General features: G+C 35.0%; 1 protein-coding gene across 1 annotated transcript in view; it reads left to right on the forward strand.

Moving 5' to 3' along the window:
- Positions 1-17906, forward strand: part of LOC135157785 (staphylococcal nuclease domain-containing protein 1-like) — a 35442-nt gene extending 17536 nt beyond the window's left edge. Inside the window, exons 13-20 of the mRNA XM_064114664.1 lie at positions 343-484; positions 2897-3006; positions 3576-3764; positions 4073-4205; positions 9430-9626; positions 11342-11449; positions 12888-13136; positions 16316-17906. Of these exons, the coding sequence (XP_063970734.1) occupies positions 343-484; positions 2897-3006; positions 3576-3764; positions 4073-4205; positions 9430-9626; positions 11342-11449; positions 12888-13136; positions 16316-16381 (1194 nt within the window). The 3' untranslated portion in view covers positions 16382-17906. The remainder of the gene's footprint in view (positions 1-342; positions 485-2896; positions 3007-3575; positions 3765-4072; positions 4206-9429; positions 9627-11341; positions 11450-12887; positions 13137-16315) is intronic.
- Positions 17907-18753: the final 847 nt, after the last annotated feature.

Raw genomic sequence — 18753 nt, forward strand, 5'->3', positions numbered from 1 at the left:
ATTACCCTGTTCAGGTGTTTAAAAATTCAAGTTATCTCTTCCTACCAGGTATCTATTTACTACACCTGGGTAAAGAGTGGCAAGTATGGATTTTCTAAGGCAATAAAATTTAATTGTGACTGTTTAATGTCTGAAAGCCACTGGTCTAAAAAATAGCTTGACATAATAATAATTGAATTCTGCAAAAAATTGTTTCCAAACATAGACCATTATCAAGAGCAACCTTATTGAATAGCTTGTCTCTAGCTGCTCGTACTTGAAATCTGCATGCATAAGATTATTACCCCCCCCCCATCACTGTTACAAATCCAAATACAGAATGAACAATGTTTTGTTTGACAGGATTCTGCCAAGGCGAAGCAGTTTTTACCGTTCCTTCAACGAGCTGGTCGAACTGAAGCTGTTGTAGAGTTTGTCGCTAGTGGATCTCGATTAAGACTCTTCTTACCCAAAGAGACATGCCTTATGACATTCCTACTCGCAGGTTGGTACAATACTCAGAAATATTTCACAACAGGGGCCTCATTTCATGAAGGACTTGCTATTATCTTATCTCAGAGATGCCAATTGCTCCTTTTTGCAGTATTACATAATGATTTTTTAAAAGAAAATATTGCAGGTTTAGTAGAAATATTTGTCTACAAATGTTTTATTATGCACCATGTGTTTTACAAAAAAAAGATGAATATGGTTTATTTACCAAAATTATTTTATTTTCATCTCTAAAAATACTGTAAAATTATTTGAAGAGGTTGGCATCCCTGGTTGACAGCTATCATGGTTATGCCCAATTCTTTGTTCATATAATTCCATGTATTCATTTATTCATTCATTCATTCAGTCACTCGTTCGTTCGTTTCTTCGTTCACTCACTAATTCATTCAATGAAGATTGCTAGAGTTATTCCTATTTTTAAAGGAGGAAATTCCGAAACGTTGTCCAATTACCGTCCCATTTCTATTTTACCCGTTTTTTCTAAATTATTTGAAAAATGTTTATATAATCGTATTTTAAATTTTATCAATAAGTGCAATATTTTTACCCATAGTCAATATGGGTTTAGAGCGGGGCACTCCACATCGTCAGCATTACTTGATTTTATTCAGAAAGTTACAAATGAAATTGATAACAAGAGTATATTGATAGGTTTATTTCTAGATTTGCGAAAAGCATTTGATACGTTAGATCATAATATTTTGTTGAAAAAACTATATGCATATGGAATAAGAGGAATTACTTTAGACTTATTAAAAGATTATCTATCTAATCGCAAACAATATGTATTATGTAATGGAATTAAATCAGAATTGAAATCTATAAGATGTGGAGTGCCCCAAGGTTCGATACTTGGACCTCTTTTATTCCTTTTATATATTAATGACATGTGCAATGTATCCAGTAAACTTAAATTTATCTTATTCGCAGATGACACCAGTATATTCATGTCCCACAAAGATTTACAGACGTTACAAACAGAATTTAATGAGGAATTACAGAAGGTTACCGATTGGTTATACTTGAACAAGTTATCCCTCAATGTCTCTAAAACTAACTTTATGATATTTACAAATAAGAAAATAAACTCCAATGAAATTGATATAAAATTGTGTGGTTCAATGATAAAAGAAGTTTCATCTTTAAAATTTCTTGGTGTCATAATCGATAATAAATTAACGTGGTTAAATCATATTGATGCCATCTGCAATAAGATATCTAAGAACATAGGCATAATGTACAAATTGCATAATTTTCCACCAAATATTTTAAAGATGCTGTATTATGCTATTATTTCACCATTTTTAAATTATGGCATTCTTGCCTGGGGAAGTGCTGCGAATATTTATTTAGACAGATTACATAAACTTCAAAAACGTGCAGTCAGAATTAAAAACAACTCCCCTTTTTACGCCCATTCTTATCCTATTTTTCATTCACTTAAAATTTTAAATATTTATGATATGTACAAGTATGAAATGGGACTTTTTATGTATCTATGTTCTAAAGGACTTTTACCTTCTTTTTTATTGAACTGTTTTAAATTAAATTATAATATTCATGAATACCCTACTAGAAATGCTGCAAACTTCCACCTTCCTAAAATAAGAACTTGCCTTTCTCATAAATCTATTTTCTTTCGTGGCCCACTACTTTGGAATTCTTTGCCGGTTAATTTGAAAACATCTTGTTCATTTAATATTTTCAAACGTAACTTCAGAAACTTTATATTTGATAATTAAACCTGTTTGTAAATATTTATATATATATATATATAATCTAAATCTTACCATTTGTGTATCTATGCCTTTGTATTGTCTTCTAATTGTTTTTTTTTTTTTACTTTTGATATTGTCAATAATTATTATTCTTTTTAAAGTAAGTTGGGTCGGCCTTTTTATAAGGATATTCTTTTCCTTTTTGGCTGCTTCCCTCTCAATGCTTTTTTATGTCTTTGATGTTATGTAAACTTTGTTCCTATGTATTTTACCACACTTGTGTTCATTTTTATGCAGAGGCAAAATAAACTTGAATTGAATTGAATTGAATCAATCCAGTCGGTCGGTCGGTCAATCTGTCAATCATTCAATCAATCAATCATAATTCTAGGCATTCATTCCTTTAATCATCCATCAGTCCATCCATCCATGTGGGTTTTTTACTTGATTCATTATTAGTGTTATATTTTGTGATTACAGGGATTAGCTGTCACGTATGGCAAGGACTGGTCCAGGAGGTCCAACTCAAGGAGAACCATTTGTACTTGATTCATTACTAGTGTTATATTTTGTGATTACAGGGATTAGCTGTCCACGTATGGCAAGGACTGGTCCAGGAGGTCCAACTCAAGGAGAACCATTTGTACTTGATTCATTAATAGTGTTATATTTTGTGATTACAGGGATTAGCTGTCCACGTATGGCAAGGACTGGTCCAGGAGGTCCAACTCAGGGAGAACCATTCGGTGAAGAAGCTCTTCAATTCACCAAAGAGACATGTCTACAAAGAGAGGTAAGATGGATCATCAATAGTACCAGTCAATGATACACACGTGTCTTAAATAAAAAATGAAAAAAAATCTATATATTATTATTCAAAATTAAATCTAAAAAAAAAAAAATTTGAAAATTCTTTTTGCCCTATTGATCGGGGGTCTGGCAATATGCAGTGCCAGACCCACGTAGCTCTATCCCTTGCATCATTGTAGCAGTAACTCCCATCTTTTAACGTCTTTTGGTCTGACGGGGCTAGGGTTTGAACTCCCGACCTCCTGGATTGTGAGACGGACGCTCTACTAACTTAGCTAACACACCAATAGCACTTGCCAGTTATAGTAATGAATAAACAAAGGTATTAGAATATTCTTGCGAGCAGGTTTTCTCATAAATGCCTCTCTTTCGAGCAAAGGTACCAAATCTTGGGTAACAGTTTTGTCTGTCATCTGAGAATAGAAAATTCGAAATGAAACTGAGATGAGATAGAAGACACACAATTACCATTTTTGGGACATGTCTCAAAACACCCAATGCTGCTAAATTTTCATATTTTTCTTTAATCTTAAAAAAAAAAAAAATTTGTAGGTGGAGGTAGAAGTTGAGAACATGGACAAAGGTGGTAATCTGATTGGTTGGTTGTTTGTTGATGGTGTTAATCTCTCTGTATCTCTGGTGGAACAAGGACTCTCGAAGATGCACTTCACTGCAGAGAGAAGCAACTATTCCAGACAGATCTCTGATGCAGAAAATAAAGCAAAGTCCAGCAAATTAAAGGTAATAATAATAATAGTAATTATAAACAGTTCTTGTGTAGTACGTATTACAATAAAAAATCTGTAGGATTTTTTATCTGGCAGTTACATATACCATAGGAACGATTCAATTCTAAATCTATTGTAAGCCCCAAATGCAAGCATGAGTTTCTTTATGAAATGGAAATTTGTTATTGATTTGCATTTGATTACAACTCCACTTCTTGCTATGGCCCATTACATTCCTTGCAATGCCCAATTAGTCTTTTTTGGATTCCTTCAATCCAGAATGAAATAACAATAATGATGGCATTGTTCTTGAAATCCTAGGTTTGGGAAGACTACGTGGAACAGGTTGAAACAGTGCAGGTTGAAGAGACGGAACGGAAACCTAAATATGTAAAGATCTTGGTGACGGAAGTTGGGAAGGAGCTGGACTTCTTTGCACAGTATGTTGAGTCAGGTGAGTAGATGGGTTTGCTATTAGAGATTGACATTCAACACAATCCTTTTGTTGATCGAATGAAACCCGCTGCCTAGTGATTATTATGTGCATGTTAAAGGACAAGTCCACCCCATCAAACAGCTGATTTGAATAGAAAGAGAAAAATCAAACAAGCATAACACTGAAAATTTCATCAAAATCGGATGTAAAATAAGAAAGTTATGACATTTAAAGTTTCGCCTAAATTCACAAAACAGTATGTGCACATCCAGGTCGGTATGCAAATGAGGAGACTGATGACGTCATCCACTCACTATTTCTTTTGTATTTTATTATGAAATCTTAAATATTATATTCTTCTCATTGTCAAGTTAAACAACGATCAATTCCTCACTGAACATGTGGAATGAGCATTGTTTAATACTATATGGTTCAGTCAAGTTGGTCCGTATTGTCAAATATATAAAAAATGAAATAATGTATAATTTAAACAATAAAACACAAAAGAAATAGTGAGTGATAGACATCATCGTCTGACTCATTTGTATGTCACTGAGTTGTGCGTATCACTATTTTGTGAAAAATAAGTGAAACTTCAAAATGCCATAACTTTCTTATTTCACATCCGATTTTGATGAAATTTTCAGCATTATGCTAGTTTGATTTTTCATTATTTATTTAAATCAACATTTTTCTGGAGTGGACTTGACCTTTAATGAGAACATACAGGTGTTCCAACAACAGCGACTACCAAGGCGTATCTGATCATTTACAAAGGCACAGATTCCCTTTTCTTGGGTTTTGTTGGCTGATGCCCTGATCAGAATATACCTTTCAATCAACATGCTTCACATTGGAAGCAGCAAAGTTCAGAAGCAGATGATTTTGTGATATAAAGTATGTTATTATGCGATGTGCAAACTTCCGCTCACACATAATGACCTCAATATAGCATTGAAAGATACACGATCTCTACAATGTACATGCTATGTGCTATGTTTCTCTGTAATATTAGCTGGAAACTTGGAAACAAAGAGATTGTAAACAATTAACAATCACAATATTGTCTCTATCTTAAAATATGCATTCATTTTCCCAAATAAACCACATCGAACGAAGGTAAATGAGAACTGCTCATCGACTTACCAGGATTTAAGTGATATATCATCTTCTGCGCAAACTGAGTTTGTGGAATATCAATGTCCAATCGTGAATTGTTTCTTTCAACTCCTGGCCTAACTGACGGCGGAACACAGTAGGATCAAAGTAGACAAAATATGGAGAGAATGTTATTCAGAGAGCAATGACGGTCACATGTTAGTGAATTCATTAACTATTAAATCGATGGGATAGGTCCATGGGTTTGATCGTGGACCTACAAAGAGATAGACATTAATTGGTTAGCTAATGGGCATTTTCACGGTAACTGACATTACACGGCACAATGTTTTCACACCTTTCATTGTGTGTATCTCTAAAACAACAAATGATGGGAGTTTGCTTTTGATAGAGTTGATAAAGTGAACCTTGCTGTATACTCTGATACTAAGTTTTCCTATGTAACCACATTTTTTTACGCATCAGCAAGAAAAAATGTGTCGGTAACTGACATTACGCAAAAGGACATGCAATTTCAGGGTGTTCATTAAAATTGAAATATCTCATGTCCCTGAGTAGATAGAGTAATAATTTGAATTTGTAAATATACCTCCATTACTAGGTTAACCCTAACTCTCCCGGGGTATTTTGATTCTTGTCCTTCCCGGGGGGGGGCCATTATGGCCCCCCCTTAAGATCTCGGCCGCCGATCGCGCGAGCGACGCAAAAATTTGCACGCTGGTAGTGTGCGATGTAATCTACAAGGCTGTATGGTAAAATTTTCCAAAATAATGAGATTTTATTTTATATGAATTAATTATGCAAATTTATGCATAAATCATACTTTTTGCTCTAATTCACTAAATAAAGCTTCTAGAATGCTAATTTTTGTTAAAAATATTCTTTGTAGCATTCTTAACAATCGCAATAAAAAAAAACTTCAGTTTGGAAATTAATTTCTTATGTATTTTATTGTTTTATGAATTTCTTATGTATTTCTTTGTTTTTTTTACTTTTTGTTTTTTATTGTTTTTTCAATGGAAATTGTTCCAGACTTAATTCTGATCATAAACAAGGCAAAATTAATTAAGTTTAATCAGTAAAAGTAGAAATAATGATACATTTATGAATTTTGGCTAAATACACAATTTGCATTGGATTTGTAAATGAAATCACGTTTATGAGCAATTTTGGGTCTGACATGCACTTACATAATGTTGCGTAATGTCGTAACCGTGTACTCGGGCGTCACAAATTTGGGCTCAAAATTTGCGCGAGACTTGAAAGTAAAAAGTCAGTGAGCGGCGAGGTCAAAAAATTTTGCGCAGCAGATATATCGCAAAAATTGTCGAGGGGGGGGGCCATAATGGCCCCCCCCCGGGAGAATTAGGGTTAAGATGTGTCAAAATATTTAACAATTCGTTTTTGTCTTTTGGGGGCTATGATAATTTTTCCACAACCATGCTGGTAACTGACATTACACTTAATTTGCCATAGAGATAACACATGGAAGTCAAATGTGTGGAATCATTGCATTGTATCTTCTGTGCAGGGCTTCACATTAAAGTGAGCTTGATGTGAAAGTATACCAGAGTTTCTAGGAACATTTCAATGAAAAAACTTTTTCTTTTTCTTAATTCCTTTCTTTGATTTGAACATTTTTATCATTACTTGTCGGTAACTGACAATACACATTAACATTTACCAGTGCTATATGATTTTCAGAGGCATAATTTTCTTGGTACTTATATGTAAGGCTTTTTAAAATCATAAAAGTTTCATAATACTTCACATTTTTAATTATCAAAAGATAAGAAATGTATGTTTTACTTACTCAGGGGGGGGGGGGGGTCATAGCAGCTACATGTTTTCCTATAGTAATCTAATATTGCATTGACTGTACACATGGATTGTTCTGACTATACACCCATAATATATTCATCAGTTTCATATCGACTTTTTCCCCCTCCCCTCAAAAAAGGCAAAATGAATAAGGGTCTCCTCCCCTAGGCTACACGTACCCCTCCCCCGAATCTCATGCAGCCATGTAGTTTTATTGATTTCTATTCTTGTCAGTGCAAGCAATGCTTGTTCATATCTGTCGGATTTCAATTCTCTTCATAATTTGTTTAATCATTTTCTTTGCTAATTTCTTTTATAAGCTGTCAACAAAAAATAAACTCCAGCTTCTAAACTGAAACTGAACTATTTGTAAATTAGTTTTAGTAGATCCATGCAACATTGATCAGAACTGTCAAATTTCACTTTTCATACATACTTGTAAACCAAAAACAAATTGTATCACACATCCACACTACTACCAGGTATAAAAACCAGAAATTTACTTTTAGCGAGGCAATGCTCAAAAGAATCCTAGAAACTAAAAAAAGGGACCCTGGAAATCCCCTTCATCACAATGTTAAGCTTAAAAAATGTTGCAGATTTAGGCAACAGGTTGGGAAAAGTACCCCCTACCCCCCCCCCCCCCCGAAAAAACAAACAAAAAATTGTCTGATACAAACAATTAGGTACTTGGTAAGTGCATGTACAAAACAATTTCATAGTAATTTTTGTTTGCACGATGGGAATGCAACTTCCTTCATAATTTCATATAGTATTCCTTGTGAACTATACCTTTTAAAAGTCAATAGCAAGCTCCTTCTGGTGTGACTTTTAAAGTGAAAGACTTAAATTACAAGTATATAATATTTCTTTACCATAAAATTGACCACATATTTGCATTTCAATATTGGTAACCAACGTTTTATCATGGTAACTGACATTACATCTCGGTAACTGACATTACATTTTCCACTTGGTAACTGACATTACATATATTTAATGGTACCCTATGGCTTCATTGTTAATTGGTAATCTTTAATTTTGGTGTAGAAGGGAGGGGTGTTACCTAGAGAGGAAATCTACCAAGTTTCATATAATATATCCTCTTTTCCAGGAAATGAGAAAAAAAAGTTCATGTTTCCGGTAACTGACATTACATACCATATCACATACTTCATCAATGTTTTTTTATCAGATGAATGAATTACTGGTGTTTCTTTCTGTGGGATTTTAAAAAGTGTTATAATAGCAAGCTAAATCACAGGCGAAAACATCATGATCAAACCTGTTCTTTAAAAATCTGTCAAAACAAAATATGTATCAATATACTATTTTCAACTCTAATTTGTATCCATACTTTGGCAGCCATTTTGAAATAAAAAATGGCTGCCAGAGTCGGAAAAAAAATTTGTCTCACAAACTTCAGGTCTTGTTTTATTAAAAAACATAAAGCATTTGACATGAATATCAACTTGATTTTTTCACCTCTGTGTCCATCTGTGGTGAAAATGCCCTAATGGATTCCCTTACATGTGACTGTCATTGTAATATTCTCTTCATATCTGTTCCTATGATGGTCATTATGAATTAGGCCATGGGTTGAAAGAAACGGGTCATGATTACACATTGATATTGCACAAACTGTATGCGCGGAAGATGATAAATAACTTAAATCCTGGAATATCAATGTGCAGTTCTAATTTTGTGGAAGTTAGCGGATCAAAAAATTGTCTGCTTCTCAATTTGCTTCTCCACATCTGAAGCATGTTGATTGCAAGGCACATTCTGTTACAGGACATTAGCCAATAAAGCTCAAGACTAGGAAAAATGTTCCTAGTATGCAACAGTGATGACAATAAATCATTCCATTCAACTTAAGAATGATAACATTGTGATTATAAATGATCTCGTTAGTCTGAGTTGCGATCTTAATACTGTACTTGATGAAATCAGTCTTTTTTTTTTAGCCTCCCAACCCCCTGACTCTCCTCCCCTCATTCCAGTTGTAAAATCCATCAACATAACCAGGAATGTAAAAGTGCCTTGATGATGATGATGATGATGTTTTTAGAATAATAATCCTAATGTTTGTAGAATCATTTCTTTAGCATTTTCCTAAACCCCCTCCTAATCATTATTCAGTCCCAAAATTAGGAGCATAGAATATCAATTTAATTTCATTTTCCTAAACACCCTCTCAATCAGGTCTTCACATTTGATGACTTGATCATGACCCTATGTGCTTAGTTATAAACAGAATAATTTCATTGCATTTTCCCAAAACTCCTAAATCTTTGTTCAGGTCCTAAGTTTGAGCAGTTGATGACTCAGCTACGGACCGAGTTCGAAGCTTCCCCTCCTCTGCAAGGAGCCTATACACCTCAGGTTGGTCAACTCTGTGCTGCTAAGTTTGCTCTAGATGGACAATGGTATAGAGCGAAGGTTGAGAGAGTATCATCAAGGGACAAGGTCATTGTACTCTTCATTGACTTCGGAAATGTGAGTAGCTTCAAAGTAGACATTTACAGACCTGCCAACCAGTACGTTTTAGCCGTATTTAGTACGTTTTTGCAACCAAAATACGGCAGTACGTTTTTTCTTTGAAAAATACATTTTTTTTTTTTAAACTGAATCGTAATTTATTGAGAAAAATAATCTCTTTATGTCTCTATTTCATTAAACGTGCACAGATATGGTTATTAGATCAATGTAATTTCAGGTAACTTGTTTTTTTTTCCAATCATTTTGTTCAAACCAGGGTGAAGATATACACATGTTTTAATGTTTTTTTTTTCATCTGCAAGAGCAGTGCGCATTTTAGCTTGCATGCAGCTTGAGCGCCGCGATGAGCGAGTGCGCCAAGCATTTTATTATGAAATACACTTTTTTGGGGAAAAATACAGTTTTTTTTATCACAGAATACAGTTTTTCATTCCCAGAGGTTGGCAGGTCTGCATTTAGACCCGTATTCCGAAGTCGGGTTTAACTTAAACTCTGGTTTCAAGTTGTGGTTGGATAGCCGATTGTGACATAAATTCTAACAGAAGAGGTTCAATACATCAACTAATTTGACTCTCAAATCATTATCAACTGTCTGGGAAAGAGTAATGAGATATTTGTCTTCACCATTAAAGAATTAAAGTAAAAGCAGAGTAAACATAAGAAACAGGGAATGTAAACAAATTTTGTCAATTTTTGGCTTTCCAAAATTTTATTCAAAGTTAGACCACTGTCTAAGTTAAACCGGACTTCGGAATATGGGCCCTAGAATTTAACTATCTATTGGTGCTTTGCAAAAAATAAATCAAATTGTGCGTTTTGTTAAACTTACTACAAAGTGTAAAATGCAGGGTTTTGGAAATAGATTGAAAACCAGGATGTAGGGAACTCCATAACTAACTGGCAACAGAGTGAAAACAAAGGTTTTGAGTCCCACCTACCAAAATAAAAAAAACATCTATTTTGGTAAAAAAATATTTTGTTACATTTGGACACAAAGCTGTGAAGCACATTCAAAACAAACAGTTTGAGAATTAATCTGCATTCGCAACGGTCCGGTAAATGGGTGACAATTAACTGCATACACAGTATGCATGCACATGAGGTTCACATCAAAATTAGATTAAAACCATCATACAATGTGCATGTGCATGCTTTGCAACATGCATGATTCTAAGCGTGCATTATTTTTATTTGACCCACATAGACCGTTTTGAACATAGCATGTTTGGACAGGTCGGTGAAATATACGATAGTTTTTCCCTATTTTTTTTCTCCATCCGGAACTTCTCGTGGCCCACTTGAGAGAGCTTCACGGCCCATCAGTTGAGAAGCAATGATCATGATCATGCTTTAATTCTATAGTGAACCCACTTTATCTAAATTCTTGAGACAGAAATCAAGGTCTGAAAGGGGAGGGGGGGGGGGGCACCAAAGTGTCTCAGCCCTGAAACACCAATATAAATGAGTGCTCCACTGTCTTTTGATGTACTAAAAAACATGCATAATTATAGGCCTAAGATCAACTCCTATTTTGAATTGTTACGACAAATGATTTCTTGGGATCACAGACATCTTTTCGACCTTGGCATAATTCAACTTTGAAGATGCAGATATCACATACTTTGCATGGTCTCATCTGCTTTGCTTTGTCAATTGTTAGAGCCATAGAAGGTTGACATATAACTGATTGTCTTACATTATTCTTTTTACAGCGTGAGCTGGTTCCATCCACGAGTCTAGCAAGTCTACCCCCTGGTTATCACACACAGGCTCCTCAGGCACAGAAATACCATCTAGCATGTGTACAATTACCAAAAGATGTAAGTATTAACCCTAAAAGAGCCAGGTTATTTGGACCCATCTCACAGCCGAGGGGGGGGGGGGGGGCGGATTCCGCCTCCCCCTGAGATCTCGGCCGTCGATAGGACGAGCGCCGTGAAAATTTGCACAGTGTGCGATAAAATCTACAAGGCTGTATGATTAATTTTTCTGAAAAAATAAGATCTTTTTAAAATTAATTAAGTATGCTAATTTATGCATGAAATAAAACATTTTCTCTAATTAACTTATTATGGCCCCAAAATTGCTAATTTTTTATTCACAGACTCTTTGTAGGATTCTGATCAAATGTACATAAACAAAATTTGGAATCACAAATTTTTTCTTATGGTTTTTACTGTTTTTAAAATTTCGTATGTATTTCTTTGTTTTTTTACTCTCTGTTTTTTATTGTTTTTTTGATGGAAATTGTTGCAGACTTGATTCGGATCATAAACAAGACAAAATTAATTTTAATCAGTAAAAGTAGAAATAATGATACATTTATGAATTTTGGCTAAATACACGATTTGCATTGGATTTGTACATGAATTCACGTTTATGAGCAATTTTGGGCCTGACATGCACTTACATAATGTTGTGTAATTTCGTAACTGCGTACCCGAGACTCGAGATTTGAAAGTAAAAAGTCAGTGAGCAGCGCGGTCAAAAAATTTCGCGTGGCGGATTAATCGCGAAAAATGTCAAGGGGATGGGGCGGATTCCGCCCCCCGGGCCTTTTAGGGTTAAATAATATTAATAATGTGTTCCATTGGTATAGTGCAGCTACTATAATTGCATATGTTCTACTGCGCTTGATACTTGGTATCGTGTTATTACCCCAGCTGTAGCTGAGAGGCCTCATAGGTGCTAAAGCATTCAAGGAATAAATCCTACCGGGTACCCATTCACCTCTCCTGGGTCGAGTGCAGCACAATGTGGGTGAATTTCTTGCTGAAGGAAAATACGCTATGGCTGGGGTTCGAACCCACGTCCCTCTGATTGAAAGACGAGAGTCGTAACCACTTGACCACAATGCCCCCACATTATTATGAAAAAATGATAATAATCCGCTTTTATAATATAAGAATTATGTAAATGTGTATAGCTGTCTTTTATATGGATACATTCAACTGTGCAAAGAGTTCTTTCAATTAATTCTACAAAGCTTTTTGTATACTGAAGAATTTAAATTTAGATTTAATCCTATGTAGGCTGGGGTATTGTTGGGAGATCATATGGCCGTCAACCGCATGATCGTGCCAAAAATTGGCACGCATGTTGCTTGGGACATAGCCTTCAAAATTCTTGTTTATTTCATGGAAATTGCTATTGATGAGTTATGCTAATTAATGCATAATTAGCATGCAAAATCATACTTTTGCTTGCACTAAATAAGCAAGTATTTGTATCCTTATTTTTTATGTTTGTGCCTTATAGGAAGAGAACTTTCTGGATGCCATAGAAGCAGTACAGTCTACCATCTTAAACAACACCTACTTGGCCAATGTGGAGTACAAGAACGGAACATTAGAGTATGTCACTCTACTCACGCCAGAGAAGAAGGAAGATGTGGTGGAAGGCTTACTCAAAGAAGGCCTGATCCTTGCTGAGATGAGAAGAGAGAAACGATTAGCCAAGCTTGTCTCAGAATACGCCAAAGCTCAAGAAGAAGCCAAGAAAGCCCATGTAAGTTTTTTTTAAAGGAATTGTGAATGGTTCTTATCATGACTCTTTTCTTTCTACCTCTTCTTTCACTGTCTCCCCTCTCTTTCTGTTTCTCTCTCTCTCTAATTTATGTGTATACATATGTGTGTTTATTGTTACATATATATTTTAATGTATAATCTATAATGTTAACTTCAAATGTATAGTGTATGTTGGGACCCTGCTTACAAGCACTGTGCTTAGTATGGGTATCCCTCCATTTTAACCCTCAATCTCCCGGGGTATTTTGATTCTTGTCATTCCCGGGGGGGGGCCATTATGGCCCCCCCTTAAGATCTCGGCCGCTGATCGCTCGAGCGACGCAAAAATTTGCACGCTGGTTGTGTGCGATGTAATCTACAAGGCTGTATGGTAAAATTTTCCAAAATAATGAGATTTTATTTTATATGAATTAATTATGCTAATTTATGCATAAATCATACTTTTTGCTCTAATTCACTAAATAAAGCTCCTAGAATGCTAATTTTTGGTTAAAATATTCTTTGTAGCATTCTTAACAATCGCAATTAAAAAAAACTTCAGTTTGGAAATCAATTTCTTATGTATTTTATTGTTTTATGAATTTCTTATGTATTTCCTTTTTTTTTTTTACTTTTTGTTTTTTTATTGTTTTTTCAATGGAAATCGTTCCAGACTTAATTCTGATCATAAGCAAGGCAAAATTAATTAAATTCAATCAGTAAAAGTAGAAATAATGATACATTTATGAATTTTGGCTAAATACACAATTTGCATTGGATTTGTACATGAAATCACGTTTGTGAGCAATTTTGGGTCTGACATGCACTTACATAATGTTGCGTAATGTCGTAACCGCGTATCCGGTCGTCACAAATTTGGTCTCAAAATTTGCGCGAGACTTGAAAGTAAAAAGTCAGTGAGCGGCGAGGTCAAAAAAAATTGCGCAGCGGATATATCGCGAAAATTGTCGAGGGGGGGGCCATTATGGCCCCCCCCCGGGAGAATTAGGGTTAAACAATATGTATTTGTATTTCATGTCAGATTTTCTATGCTCATATTTAAAGATGGTAAATAAATTGAAAGGGAAGTGTGATTCTACCAAAGTAGAATCTCTTCGGACCAAGGTAATCTGTCCCACATGGATGAAATGTCATGAACAACATGTTTTTGCAGTTTTCTGGTCTGAAATGATGCTTCCAGTTAGGTGACAATTTGACCTATGGAAAGTACCTAGACACCTGTAGAGTCTACTGTATTTCACTGCCCCCCCCCCCATTGCTCTGGAACAGAAGGGTGTATTTTATCCTTCTCCGACCCTAATGTCTCACAGCTTTCATCAGGTAGTGGGACCACCACCTATTTGCACTTGTATGATATGTTGTGTATTTTTCCCCCTCTATGTAATGGATGTGAATGTGCCATCTTTAACCCTAAAAAGACTGGGGGGGGGGGGGGCTGATTCAGCCCCCCCCCCTCCACATTTTTCGCGATAAATCTGGAACGCAAAAAGCTGGCACCGCGCCATTCCATGACTTTTTTCTTTCAAATCTTGCGCAACTTTTGAGACCAAATTTGCGATGCCCGGGTACGTGGTTCCGACATTACGCAACATTTTGTAAGTGCATGTCGACCCGAAATTGCTCAAAAACGTGAATTTGTGTACAAATCCAATGCAAATTGTGTTTTTAGCCAAAATTCATAAATGTATCATTATTTTCAATTTTACTAATCAAACTCAATTAATTTTATCTTGTTTATGGTCAGAATAAAGTAGCAGACGATTTCCATTGAAAAAACAATAAAAAACAAAATGTAGAAAAACAATGAAATACATAAGAAATTTATAAAACAATAAAATACATAAGAAAAGAATTGTGATATTGAATTTTTTTAAGCGTACATTTGATCAGAATCCTACAAAGAGTCTGTGAATAAAAAATTAGCAGATTAGAGGCCTTAATATTTAGTTAATTAGAGCAAATCTTTTATTTTACGCATAAATTAGCGTAATTAATGAATTATGAGATTTTTCAGAAAATTTGATCCTACAGTCTTGGAGATTATGCCATGGGTAACGCACGTGCCAATTTTCGTCGCGATCGCGCGGTCGACGGCCGAGATCATAGGGGGGGGGGCTGAATCAGCCCCCCCCCCCAGTCTTCTTAGGCATCAAAATAGCCCAGTCTATTTAGGGTTAATGTGCGAATAAAAATGATATATATAATTAGAAGATTTAAGTTTAAAATCGGGGAAGAAAGAGTTGAAGGCTTATGGATCGTATCTCTAATCCAAAATTTGGGCGAATTTTGCTCAATTCACCATTCGAATTTGAAGGTAGCTTGGATCATTTGAAAGTGAACACCAAGGGGGTACTGGTCTGGGTGGATGGGGTTATAATAGGGTTAGCAGGATGTTGATTATGGGTTTCTTGTTATTCATGTGTAGAGATTCCTTCTCTAGTCAAGACCAGGGTCCTGTAACACATAGGTTAGCGATTAATCGTACGCTTGATTTTTACGATTGATTGTACATTGTAGCCAAACCAATCAATTGTAGAAAAATGTTCTACGATCATTGCTAAGCCTTGTGTTACGGGCCCCTGGGGATGGTAATGAGGAACGAAAATGCAACAGTGATGACAATAAATCATTCCATTCAACTTTAGAATGATAACATTGTGATTATAAATGATCTCGTTAGTCTGAGTTGCAATCTTGATACTGGATAAAGATGAATCCTTTCCCTGATCAGAAATGATGAAATCCTTAGGCCCATCCCCACCCCCCCTCCTGGCATCCATTTTGATCCATTGAAATATTCCTGCCAATATAGGGTGTGTTGTTGGTAGAGCATCTGTCTCACAACCCAGAGGTCAGGAAGTTCAAGTCCTGGCAGCGTCTGACCAAAAAGAAGTTAAAAGATGGAAGTTGCTGCTACCCTGTTTTGCATTAAAAGATATAAGTGACAATTCATATGGATTTGGCACTGCATAGTGGCTGCCAGGCCCACGATCAAGTTAGCAAAGATTATTTTTTGGAGTATTTTTATATCAAATGAACAATGATATATGGGTTTTGATTTTTTTAATGTCTTGATTATGCTGCTTTAGGAATATTAATCTGCATTAGGGTAAACAAATCGGTTTTGAATTAATATTCTTTCTCTCTCTTTCTCTCCAGAAAAATCTGTGGCGATATGGTGACATCACCGAAGACGATGCAAAGGAATTTGGCTTTTCTGGGTGAAAGGTCAGGCTCTGATCTCGTCTTCAGTCTTCAAGTCGAACATAAAATGTCCCTGACACGATCAACAATTCAAATGAAATACTACAAATTAAATTTCACCAATCAATGAAATACTGCAACAAGTGCTTTATAAAAAAGGTCTACAATGTTATAAGAATGGTGATGAAACGTCTTTGTGATTGTAATTCATGTGGGAAATTATGTAGATTATAAGTTATTCATTTGAGGTACAAGAGTGCCAGACACCTGAGGTTTGTTCCAAATGTAGTTTCCAGTGTATTCAATGAATTAATCCTCCTGGGAAGACTATCACCTCACCAGGGTGACTTCAAACTCAATTCATTCAGATAGAATGTTCATGGTACCACAATCAGAGTTTATCTGTATATAAATCACGTCAGTGTCTGTTTTATCTCTACTTGAAGACTGAAATAAACTAGCATGCTCAAGATAACGATAGTCTCACTCTAACCAATTGAACGAAAACCTTAGACACATTTAACCAAGAAATACTTTTATTGTTATGATGCTTCCAAGAAGATGTTTTGACAAATTTGAAATGTAAATGTATTTCGTAAATCTAATTTGAATGGAGATAGAAATGTATTGATTTCATGTGTATTTGTAGTATATGTAGGCATGTATCTGTCAGGAGAAGGAATAAAATGAATGTCTTTAGTTGTAGAGTAGATTAAAGGTGTCAGGAATTTGTTTTGTCTTAGGTATAAATATATTACGGAAATTTCTTTAAAGTGGTATTTTGGGAAACACTTTTCAGTATTCTTATTTCTCTATCGCCCCCCCTTCCCCTGTTTTATTTTAGTGTATTTGAGGGTAATATAAAGACATTTTTTTTAAATTTAAATTTTCCTTCCTTTTTTGCACTGTAAGTGGAAAGGATATAATTTTTTAATTCTGAGCAGAAGTTATGTAACATTTCCTACTTTTCTCTCTTCTTTTAAATCTCAGTATTATCATATGATTACTATCTGGGGGAGTTTCATGAAGCATAATCTGTGCTTTTCACTGACAAATAAGCCAATCAGAAGCATGGATTTCAGTAGCTTATAAGAAGTATAACCTTGAATGTCACCATTTGTTTCATGAAATTTCTTTCCCATTCTTGTTTTCTTGGGTTAAATAATTCATATTGACACCATGTTGGGTATAAACCAATCATGATATTAATTTTAAATTGTCATTTTGAATAGAGATATTCAGATTTACATTTTGCAATACAAATATGTGTATTTGATTGTGAACTTGAACAGGCAGCTATCTCTTTCTTATGAAGAAACATTCAGTATATATATAACACAACTCGAGGGTATTATGCTTCACGGCTATAAATTTGGTATGATATCTTTCTATCGAACGTGCTATGCACTGATCTCAAGTAATTAATTGTGTAATTGGTGACCAATCATTGAGATTCCATTCTAAAATGTCATTATCTTTTATGAGATTCTATTACATTTATGTTTAGTCCAGCAATTGAGTAGGATTAAACTTTTCTGAGAACAAATATTCATGTGTTCAATCGAGTTCTTAATCTAGTGTCTATAGAATTCAGGGGCAGTGTTCTGAACATTGCATTTTCTCAATATTTTACATTTTCTCAGATATGATGGAATCGGTATTCTGGTGGATGTCATAATTTTGTCATCAATGTTGTCTTTTCTCTAGAGTGCGCACAAGAAAAATATGGTTTTACAAACGCACACAATCCCATTTCAGAAGATATGATTAAGTTTATGACAGGGTCACCAGTCATCATGTCATTTCGCTTGTTTGACAAAGTGCCCCTCAACAAAGCTTCTTGCCCCTCTCAATTTGCATGCTTTGAAATATGAATATTTATTTGCATGATGCAGGAAACAGTTTGAAAAAACCTTCCAAGGATTAACCCAGTGCCAGGACACAATGAAAAATATTGGCGAACAATTGCTCCATGGGGGCTTCAAGATGTTGCTGTATGAATACCTTCCGTAAAGGTCAAGTCCACCCCAGAAAAATGTTGATGTGAATAAATAAGAGAAAAATCAAACTAGCATAGTGCTGAAAATTTCATTAAACAATGCCAATTCCACATGCTTAGAGAGGAATTAATCGCTGTTTTACTTGACATTGAGGAGAAAATTAAAATATTTCATATAATAAAATACAAAAGAAATAGTGAGTGGATGACATCATCAGTCTCCTCATTTGCATACCAACCAGGATGTACATATAACTGTTTTCTGAAATTAAGGGAAACTGTCATAACTTTTACATCCGAATTTAATGAAATTTTCAGTGTTATGCTTTTTGAATTTTTCTTTTATTTTTATCAAAAAGCTGTCCCAAACGACTGGTGATCCTTTCTTGTGGTA

This window comes from Lytechinus pictus, unplaced genomic scaffold (genome assembly GCF_037042905.1).
Source record: "Lytechinus pictus isolate F3 Inbred unplaced genomic scaffold, Lp3.0 scaffold_20, whole genome shotgun sequence".
Taxonomy (NCBI): Eukaryota; Metazoa; Echinodermata; class Echinoidea; order Temnopleuroida; family Toxopneustidae; genus Lytechinus; species Lytechinus pictus.